Source organism: Eublepharis macularius, chromosome 9 (assembly GCF_028583425.1).
Source record: "Eublepharis macularius isolate TG4126 chromosome 9, MPM_Emac_v1.0, whole genome shotgun sequence".
NCBI lineage: Eukaryota > Metazoa > Chordata > Lepidosauria > Squamata > Eublepharidae > Eublepharis > Eublepharis macularius.
In genome coordinates, this window is record NC_072798.1 from 5,355,548 (window position 1) to 5,366,551 (window position 11,004).

At 47.5% G+C, this 11,004-nt stretch overlaps 1 protein-coding gene across 1 annotated transcript in view; it reads right to left on the reverse strand.

Moving 5' to 3' along the window:
* LRGUK (leucine rich repeats and guanylate kinase domain containing) overlaps positions 1-1,121 on the reverse strand; it is a 99,850-nt gene extending 98,729 nt beyond the window's left edge. The window contains exon 1 of the mRNA XM_054988580.1: positions 801-1,121. Coding sequence (XP_054844555.1) covers positions 801-1,121 — 321 coding nt within the window. The remainder of the gene's footprint in view (positions 1-800) is intronic.
* Positions 1,122-11,004: the final 9,883 nt, after the last annotated feature.

Below are 11,004 nucleotides of genomic sequence, written 5' to 3' on the forward strand. Positions count from 1 at the left end.
CACCCCCCCAACACAACGCTCCTTGTAGCGCTGCCTACCCCCAACAGCCCCATTCCTTCCCATAATTATTGAAGTAGCGCGATCCCTTAAATGCCATGCTCCCGTAATTCTCCTTGTAATGGTGACTCTCCGCAGTAATCCTGTTCCTGCCCTTAATTATTGGAGCAGAGCTCCCCAAAATACAATGCTCCCGTAATTCCCGTTGTAGAGGCGCCCACCTCCAACAGACCCGCTCATTCCCGTAATCATTGGAGTGGAGCACCCCAAAACACAATACTCCCGTAATTCTCCCCATAGCAGCTCCTCTCCCCGAAGAGCCCACTCCTTCCCATAATTATTGGAGTAGTGCGATCCCTCAAATGCCGTTCTCCCGTAATTCGCCCTGTAGCAGCGCCTAACCCCCCAATAACTCTGCTCCTGCCCTTAACTATTGGAGCAGTGCACCCCAAAATACAATGCTCCCGTAATTCTCTCTGTAGTGATGCCTCTCCCAATGAAGCCCGTTCCTGCCCATAATTATTTGAGTAGTGCATCCCAAAACACTACACTCCCCTAATTCCTCTTGTAGTGCTTCCTGTCCCCAACAGCCCCTCTCATTCCCATAATCATTAGAGTAGAGGACCCGATAATACAACACTCCCGTAATTCCTTCCCGTAATTATTGGAATAGCGCGGCCACCGAATTCCACGCTCCCGTAATTTCCCCCATAGCGGCGCCTTCCCAAAGGGGTCTCTCCCACCGACCGACGGCAGCGCATGCGCGAAAGGGCGCGGAGGGGCGCGCCTCGGGGCCGCCTCACCTCCATCGGCTCCGGCTCCGGCTCGGACTCGGTGGACTCCTCCTCGCCCTCCTCCTCCTCCTCCTCTTCGGAGACGAAGGCGGGCCGCTCCGCCTCCTCCAGCTCCTTGGGGAGCTCGTCGTCGAGGTGGTGGATGAGGAGGGAAGAGAAGGTGGCGAACGGGGCGGCGATCCAGGAGCGCTGCATGAGCGACCGCTCGCCCAGGTCCCGCCACGTCAGGGTCTTGGCCGAGGGGGCGCCGCTGAGGCGCGGCTTGCCGCCGGGGGCGGCCCCGAAAGGGGCTTCCCTCTCGGCCCTCTCCAGGGAGAAGGGCCGCGCCATCTTGTTGACCAGCCGTTGCCCGGCAACGACGCAGCGCGCGGCATGCCGGGACGCGCCTTTGCAAAATGGCGTGCCGCGGGGAATCATGGGAATTGTAGTTCGGCCGGCCTGGAAGGCAGCGCCCTTTCCCCCTTCGATTTCTCTCCCTCCCCTCATTTAATAGGATTTATGGGACAGCAGTCTGCTTCAAACTGCTGCCGTGGGGAGGGGAGAGGAGGGGGGCAGAGAACCCCTCCGTCTCTTTCCTCTTGCATGGCATCGGGTTACCAACCTCCAGGTGGGGCCGGGAGACCTCCCGGAATTGCAACTGGTTTCTAGGACCAGTTCCCCTAGAGAAAAGGTGAGCTTTGGAGGGTGGACTATCTGGCGTTAGACCTTGCGGAAGTCTCTTCCCCTCTCCAAACCCTGCCTCCCTAGCTTCAGCCCCCAAATCTCCAGGAATTTCCCAAGCTGGAGTTAACAATACTTATAGCGCTGTCAAAGAACATGGCAATATAAATACAAAAAGGAGATGTGCAAAGTGTGACTGCGTCTATGCCTGGACGAGAGCATTGGTTCCCCCCGAGCCTATGGGTAGTTGCCAACCTACAGGTTGCCAACCTACAGTTGGGTAGTTGCCAACCTACAAGCCTATGGGTAGTTGCCAACCTACAGGCTGGAGATCTCACAGAATTGCAGCTGATCTCCAGGCCATGCAGAACGGTGCCCCTGGAGAAAGCTGCTGATTTGGGAGGTGGACTTTCTGGCATTATACGCTGTTGCCTGATCTAGGCAGGGAAATTCCTGGAGTTTGGGGGAAGGCAGAGTTTTAGGAGGGGAGAGACCCCCAGCAGGTCTAGAGTCCACCTTCCAAAACAGCCATTTTCTGAAGAAGAACTGATCCCTGTGGCCTGGAGATCAGTTGCGATTCCAGGAGATCTCCAAGTCCCACCTGGAGGGTTGGCAACACTAACTGGAGAACTGACCACAGCAGTCTGGAGATCAGTTGTTTTATTTATTTATGTTATTTATACTTCACCTCTCTTAGGACTATAAGGTGTACGTTGTCAATATGATCTTCAGTCGGACATTCAATAAACAACACAATAGCTACAATAAAATTGGTTAGTTTTAAAGGTGCTACTGGACTCTTTTTGATTTCACAATAGGGTAAGGATTGCAGAAATTCGAAAACAGGCAGAAATCCGATACGGAGCTAAAGCAATGGTGAAAGAAAATATAAGGAGAACCCTTCTCCCCACCATTGCACTTGGTTAATTTATTTCATTATTGTTTTGTATATTGATTTTAGTATTGCTTTCTTGTTTTTACCGATTTTAAACTGTTCACCACCCAGAGCCCCTGGGATGGGCGGTATATAAATTGAAATATAAATAAAATAAAAAATAAATACAGAACTAAATTTCCAGACACCACGTGCAGGGTGGGAGACTTAAGGGGAACTGATCATTGCAGTTGTAATTCCAGGAGATTTCGAGGCTCCAACTGGAGGTTGGTAACCCTCAGTTCCTGTGGGGTACGTTGCTTTGTGGAAGATGCAGTAGCTTTGCAGAAGAGAAATATTCAACAGGATCTCCTCCTCCTGTGATGTGGAAATCTGCCCCTTCCCTGATCTCTCCCAGCTACATAAGAGGAACTTGCTTGCACTCTGTGTTCTCCAAGCAGATCTTGGGTGGAATGGTTGCAAAAAGCTTGTAGGTCATCAAGGAAAGATTGGCTAGGCAATGTCCTCACCAACAGATTTTGATTTTATTGCACTTTTTATCTAGAGGATGTATACGCCGTCTCTTCGGGAAAGTTGCTTGAGGCAGCTCAAAAACAACTACATTAAACGATGACCAATAATAATTTTGAACAACAAGCTTTTAAACCCAGAAAAATTCACCAGGCAGGATTAAACAGCACAAGGCCTTGACTGCAGAAGCACAAAAGCCAAGTTAAAAATTTCATAGGCGGGAGGTGGTGCAGTAATAAGCCATAAAATCCACAATAAAATGCTAAAATAGCTAACTTACAGCAGGAGAGACTAAAAACCCTGGACAAATAAAAACATTTTAATCTGGAGTCTACCTACCAAAAGAGTTGGCAGCACAGTCACTGCCAGGGGGAAGTGTTCCATGGACGGAGCGCATGCATGTTCCCATCTGGGTGGTTCCACAATGACGTCACTGCTGAAAATGATGGACTATCCCGAGACGGCTAAACTTATGTCTTCGATCAGCGAAAAGACATTAGATCAGGGCTTTTTTTCAGCAGGAACGTGGTGGAACGGAGTTCTGGCACCTCTTGCAAATGGTCACATGGCCGGTGGCCCCGCCCCCTGATCTCCAGACAGAGGGGAGTTTAGATTGCCCTCCACGCCATGGAGAGCAATCTAAACTCCCCTCTGTCTGGAGATCAGGGGGCGGGGCCACCGGCCATGTGACCATTTTTGTCAAGGCCGATTTAAACTTTAAAAAACTCTCCGCGTGTTCCAGCTGACCCAAAGTGACGTCATTGTGCGGTCCTGAGTTCCACCTCTGAGTTCCACCATCTCTTTGCCCAGAAGAAAATCCCTGCATTAGATAAATACATGATTTCCTGGGAGACTTTTTGCGAGAAACAGAAAGGAAGGAATTAATGATTTGTGCTTTTGAAGATGAGGAGGTGGTGGAAGCATGTTTAGCTAATAGATTTGTAAATAATATGACTTACCATGACTGGGTTGTATGCTATTATTGTGTGGTCTATGACCGTAATAAAGATTGACTGACTGGCATGTTTAGCATTAAAGGAGAAGCATGTATTCATGGTACTTTCGGAGTTAGCTTATAATATATAATATTTGTTTATCTTTTCACAGAGAAAATTAGTATGTATTCCTTTTCTATATACAACTATGTGATTCTGCTTTTTATACATTTGTTTAAAACTCTTAATAAAATTGTAAAAAAAAGAAGTTCCGGTTTTGGACCACTGATTCTCACAGCAGAAACGCTGTTTGCAGTGAGCTACGCCCCGCCCCCGCAGACACACTGCTCCTTCTACCTAGCAATCATAATGTCATAATCTTTGATTGCCATGCCTGTCAGGGGGGAGGGATCCTTATGGAGCTCATCCACTAACTTTTATCTCTGCCGCTTCAGGGAAATGTTACAACAACGGCAATAAAAGTTGCCCAAATGACTTTCCTTCATTATCTCGCCAGCAATAAAAGCGAAAGACCCTTAATGAGATAGATGCTTTTTCAACTAAGCACCCTTCTGCCTGCTCGAGAGGGTCCCCCCAGGCCTCCACGTTGCTGGGGACGATTGCCCTCCAGACGATATACGTCTAGGCAATGCACGCCGGGAACTGCAGAACCAAAAGGAGTTTGCAAAGGACAGAAGGGGAAAGGCTTGCACTATGCCCTTCTTTCTTTGTTTAACAATAACATTTATTGATTTGCATTATTTATTTACTTTATTAGTAATAAAATTATTAACTACTGAAAGAGATTGCTAGCCCACAGCACTGAGACACTGAAATGAATAAATTAAATGTCGATTCTGCTTCTTGGTTACCCTCACCCCCACCATCACCTCCTCTTGCCGTTCCATTCATTGGCCTTGTGTTAAGTTTTACTTTGTGAGTTAAGTAGCTTGTTCATTACAGTCCAATATTTGTCCCTTCTGTTAGAAGTTGGGAACTAGCCCTGTATGATCGATGCATCTGTGCATGGGGCCAATGAAGAGTCGGAGACTTTTGAGTTTAGAAAAGAAACAACAAAGGGAGGACATGACAGAGGTCCATAAAATTATGCATGGAGTACAGAGTAGACATGGGCACGAACCACAAAAAAACCGAACCATGCGGTTCATGGGTTTCCACGAACTAGGAACCATGAACTCCCAAGAACTGGGGCAAGTTCCCGAACCAGTTTGTGGTTTGTGGGGTTTAAATGCCCTTTTCTGGTTGCTTAGCAGCAGGGAAAGGGGCATTTAATCATTTAAAGGGCCCTTTCCTGCTGCTTGCAAGTGGCAGGTCCCTTTAAACTATCAGCTGGCAGGCGGGTGTGTGTGTGTGAATCCCCGGGGAGATGGCCATTTAAACTGCCCTTTAATATGATCCAAATGAACCAGTAGACCACTTCGTGGAAGTTCGTGGAAATGAATTTCCGTGAACCACTGGTTTGCGAACCACGAACCGGGCTGGTTCGGGGGGGGGGGGGTTGGTTTGTATTCAGGTTCGTGCCCATCTCTAGTAGAGAGTGGACAGAGAGAACTTTTTCTCCTTTTCTCACACTACCAGAACTTGACGGCATATATAGAAGTTGAGAGGCAGTAGATTCTGGATGGACAAAAGGAGATTCTTCTTTAGACAATGGGATGATAAAGATGTGAAATTTGCTGCCATGGGATGTCGAGGTGGCCTCAGGGCTAGCAAGCTTTAAAGGGGGATTCGACAGATTGATGGAAGATAGGTCTATCAGTGGCTATGAGCCATGGCAACCAAAGGGAACCTCCACGTTCGGAGACAGTAAATCCTAGTGCTGGAAGGTAGCAGCAGGGAAGGGCTTGGCCTTGATGCCCTGTGTTGGCCCTCCAGAGTAACTGGTTGGCCACTGTGCGGCAGGATGCTGGACTAGATAGACCATTGGTCTGATTCTACAGGGCTCTTCTTATGTTCTTATGGGCATAAAGGAGGTTTGGGATTGAGTGCTGTGGCCCTACCTTCTTCTCACATGCCAGAGTCCCCCCACCGTGTTTGTCTGAACATGACAGCACATTGCCTGTACATGTACAGAGCTGCACACATACAGGGCCCATCTCTCCGACTGGGCACTGGCTTCCTACTGACGAAGGACTCTCAGAGGGTCATCCCCTGGAAATCTAGTTGGTCTTTAAGATGCTACTGGACCCAAATCTTGCTCTTTTACTACTCTAACTACAGGAGAGCAAGGCCCACTGGGAGTTCTGAAAGCTGTACCAACAAGCACAGATGGCACCCACGGTATTCTTGCCAGCTAATTTCCCCTTGGAGTTAAGACGGAGGGGAGAGGAGCCGGGGAAGTCCTCCACTAAGGAGAGAGATGAGCAAGCAACGGAGAAAGGCAGCCAGCAATTTTGACGGCCTCCAGTTTTTCCCTGCCTGTTGGTTGGAGAGTTTTGAGAATCGTCTGCTAGCAGAGCCCTCTCCCACGGGAAGCCCACCCAGGAAGCCCACCCAGGAAGCCCACGAGCAGGGCATGATGGCTAAGGGACTCCAGCAGCACCTGACATTCAGAAGGCCTCCGCTCCAGAATACGTCAGCTGAGCCGTTGGGTGTTTGAATCCATATTTCTTTCACAGCTCATAGATATTTGCTAAAACGCAACCTTTGATTGATTTAATCAGAGAAGTTTAATCAGGATTATATATAGAACATGTGTCCAGATGGATTTTTTTGAGATATACTCTGCCATGTGTCTCCCTGCACTCTTCAGCAGTGTTCCTTATGGCAAAATTCTTCGTCTCTGCTATGACGATTTAAGATGCTTTTCAGGAGTTTTGGATCACCGTGGTTCTGCAATATATACCCTACCTTCAGGCAGGAGCACGTGTTAAATAAAATGTGTTAGTTGATTGTATCAAACTTAGGTTGCTTCCACACAGGAGGGATTCCCTGGTTTGCTGTCATTGCTGACGATACTGATAAAAAACAGTAAAAATCCCGCTGGTGGTTGTAGGGAATGGTGGGTGGCAGAGGAAGTAGCAGCAGTTGTGGTACCAGATGTGGGTAGGAAGATGTGCTAATGTGTACTTCCCCATCCACACTTTCCCTAAACCCCCTTTGGGGTAGAATGTTTGTGTCTGTGAATAAGTAATTTCAAGTTAAGCGCAAAGGCGACAGATTGCGGCTGCTGTTCTCAGAACACGTAAGTGAGATATATTTAGCTAATGTGTTCTCTTTGCGGGAGCCCATTTGACTGGGTAAGGCTGTGGGCTCAGGGCATGCTAGTCTTGCGGGGGGGGGGCTCGTTTGGTTTTGATGTGTTACAGTGACAAGGACTTGGCGGGAAAGGAGTAGAAATAGTGGAGATGGCCTAGGAAATTTGTGTTGGTTTGTTCTTCTTGTAAAGTAAAAGTTACTATTGCTTGTTTGGTCATAGATCCAGAGGAGTTAGCCGTGTTAGTCTGTAGTAGCAAAATCAAAAGAAGTCCAGTAGCACCTTTAAGACTAACCAATTTTATTGTAGCACAAGCTTTCGAGAAGAGAAGAGAACTTGATTCTCGAAAAGAGAACTTGATTCTCGAAAGCTTATGCGACAATAAAATCGGTTAGTCTTAAAGGTGCTACTGGACTTTTTTTGATATTGCTTGTTTGCACTTGATAAGATTCTCATCTCGTGGCTCAGGTTTAACCCCGGTGGTAAGAATTAAGGAAGTGTCATTTCTTAATTGCTCGTTTTTAAAAAATGCTACCGAAGATTCGAACAAGAGCAGCAGGGCCGCCCGTGCAAAAAAGGGCCTCCCATAATCAAATTAATGTCTAGCTTGGAAAACCATCCATGGAAGGCTTGAGCTGCAACACTGATGGGAGGTGTAGGGGAAGGGCTGGGCCCAGGGTGGCTTCCATGAGCTTCTGTGGAGCTTGGCCTCTCGCCAGTCCAGGTTAATGAGTTCTCCACACTGGAGTGTTCGGGAGTTTATTTACTACCATCTGGAAAATGCCTGCCCTTCCACTGGGATTCTCCAGGGTTCAGCCAAGAGAAGAAATGATTAAAAACTTCGGGCCTGAAAAAGACCCGCCATCTGCTCCGCTTTGGCAGAGCGGGAATGGCTGCCTCCTCTCTCGCATTCGGCAGAACGATTCCTTCAAGGCGTCTTGCTGCAGCGGACTGGACCTCCGGATCACATTTGCTGCATGCATGTCAGTTTCTAGATACGTCCCCTCTGTTGCAGGGAAAGAAACGTGTAAAGCTTTGGAGAAGGAGCAGGAGCCAGGGATGAAATGGGACTGCAAAGAACAACCATCGTACAGTCAGTGAAACCACGACATCTGACTTAAGGTAGATGTGGACTCTTCTGCTGCAGCTGCAGTCAAGACCACTGGCCAGGGCCTTTCACCAGTCTCCAGGCAGGAGCATGTCGGTTAAAAAAGGCTTTCACTAGCGTTCCTTTCCAAACTATAGATCCAGAGGAGTTAGCCGTGTTAGTCTGTAGTAGCAGAATAGAAAAGAGTCCAGTAGCACCTTTAAGACTAACCCACTTTACTGTAGCGTAAGCTTTCAAGAACCACAGCTCTCTTCGTCAGATGCAACCAAGCTATGCCAACTGAGTATTTACAGGGCAGATTTCAAACAAACAAAAACCCAGTGAAGCAATGCATCTGCCCATGTGGTCTTACCAGCTGGAGGAGGATACTGTACACTATGTTTTACGTTGCTCCTTCTAGGGGTCCCTCTGGAATAAACTACTGAACCAATTTCTGATAAACTTCTCCAGCCTGGATGAGGAATGCATAAATGTTTTAATTAGCTGATGTTTTTCCTTTGGTTACCCTTAAAGTGGCTATTTTTATCTTTCTTTCAACAAACATAAGGAAGAAATCGGTTTTTCCTAATTCTGTAAGAATTTCAGCCAAACTGTAATTTTAATGGTTTTTTTTCCAGCTTCCTTTTGCTGCTTTTATTTTTTTTTATCATCCCTGTTTTAAATTTTAAGCTTTATCTTGTTATGTAAATACATAGTTATGTTTTAACTCTTTCGATGGGGCATTTTGGTACATGGTGTACATGCTAGTATGTTACGGCCTATGGCTACAACATCAATAAACTATTACTTACAGGTGCATGCCAGACCACTGGCCAAGAAAAGTTGCATTACCGAGCACCGTTCTGGAATTACCAATCAGTGGGAAATGCACAGGAGCACTCCTGGATGGCTTCCACTTACTTAACGAGTAGACCCCTCCCCCCCCATTCTGAGCCTTTCTAGTTCCAACAGATCTTTGCCCTAGGCGCCTTCTTCATTCTGTTTTAATTCCCCAAATTAAAGCCCCTAGGGCAGACGCGTGCATGGATTGTATCTGCACACCCCATCCCACTGTTGCTGGCTACTGTTGCCACCCCTCACTCATCCTTCCTAGGGTCTCCAACCCCAGACTGGGGAATTCCTGGAGGTTTGGGGGCGGGTAAATAAATAAAATTTATGAGAAACAAACATTGCTTTTACGGTGGTAGAAAAGAGCAAGAGTCCAGTAGTGCCTATCAGATTAACAAAATTTGTGGTAGGGGATGAGCTTTCGTGAGCCACAGCTCACTTCTTCAGATACCTGTGCTTTTGTGGCGTGGATCCATCAATGAACAGAAATACACACGCCTGGCAGTAAAATGCTACATAAAAAGAATCTTGAGTCATTCACGCCTTTGACCACATCAAGATGGTTTGCAGCAGGGCTTTTTTCTGGGAACACACATGTTCCCAGGACCAATGATGTCACTTTGGGTCAGCTAGAACAAGGGGGGAATTTTTAAAAGTTTAAATTGCCCTTGGCGAAAATGATCACATGGCTGGTGGCCCCGCCCCCTGACCTCGAGACAGAGGGGAGTTTAGGTTGCCCCCTGCACTGCTGACCAGCGGAGTGGAGGGCAATCTAAACTCCCCTCTGTCTGGAGATCAGGGGGCGGGGCCACCAGCCACGTGTCCATTTTCAAGAGGTTCTGGAACTCCGTTCCCCTGTGTTCCCCCGGAAAAATAGCCCTGGTTTGCTTACACGTTGCTTGGGGCCCGGAAGAATCTTGATTGGGCCCTGATTTAGCTAGCCTGGTTCCATTAATTTGAGAAATAAATCATAAGAAATGGTCTGAGTGGCTTGGGAGCTCCCTTGCAACGCTGAAAAACTCTGAGCACTGAGTTTGCAGATCTCCCCCCCTCCTGCCTTGCCCCGCCGACAAAGCAGTCTGAATCTTAAACATGCCATTCTTGGCTGTCATTCTCTGGAGGGTGGCGTACATCATGGCTGTGATTCCCTGAAAGGTCCAAGCCCTCGAGCTGTTATGATACTGTGTGAACCCTTTATTCATTTGAAAGAAAACGCACGATCCGTAAAATATTGGATGCTGATTGTGTTTGGAATAGAAAGATATAATCTGATAGAATTCTAATCGGCGAGAGGGCTGGGCTAAGCAAATGAGCGGCTGTTTTCTGTACGAACCCAGAGACGGAGCAGCTGTCAGTTCCTTCCATGTTGCTGGGCACAGGCCTGAGTCGTAATTATACATACTAAAATAATCTTTAAATCTCTGTCACTGACTGTTCCTTATTAACATCTCGGCAGGTTTTAATTTCAGGATAAAGACTGATTAGCATTTGCGAAACTGGGGGAAGGCAACTGCTCACTTTAGATCCTGGCAGACACCATCTCGAAAGGGGTCTTTTGCCCTGGGTCCTTGCTCCCCCCAGCTGCCGCCACCTCTTGCTGCCATCCCCAATCCCCTTAGGCCTTTTGGGTTTGCAAATTGGCCAATTAAGCTCAGTTTTAATAATCCTGTGTTAGAAATCTAAATCTTGAGCGAGAAAAGCGTGCGTGTGTGAAGGGGGGGGGGACTCTTCGCCATGGTCTAATTGTATGTGGCCTTTGACAACTCACAAGCCACCTAATACCTTTTATTAGGACCAATGAAGACAACACAAAATGGAGTGCAAGCTTTTGAGTTGTCCAGAATTCTTCCTCGGGCTGGAGGAGTTGCCAGTTCTTGCACTGTAGCTGGTGGGAATCAGGTAAGAGGTTTATATGCGATATCTTCTTTGCACAGTGGCCCTCAGGTTACTTCCTTGGCAGGTGATGAAGTCTTTCTCTTCCCAAGCCCCTCTCCTCTAATCTGGGTGGGGGAAACATCAGGGCAAATCTGGATTTCATGCAATCCCCCCCCCAAGGTTTA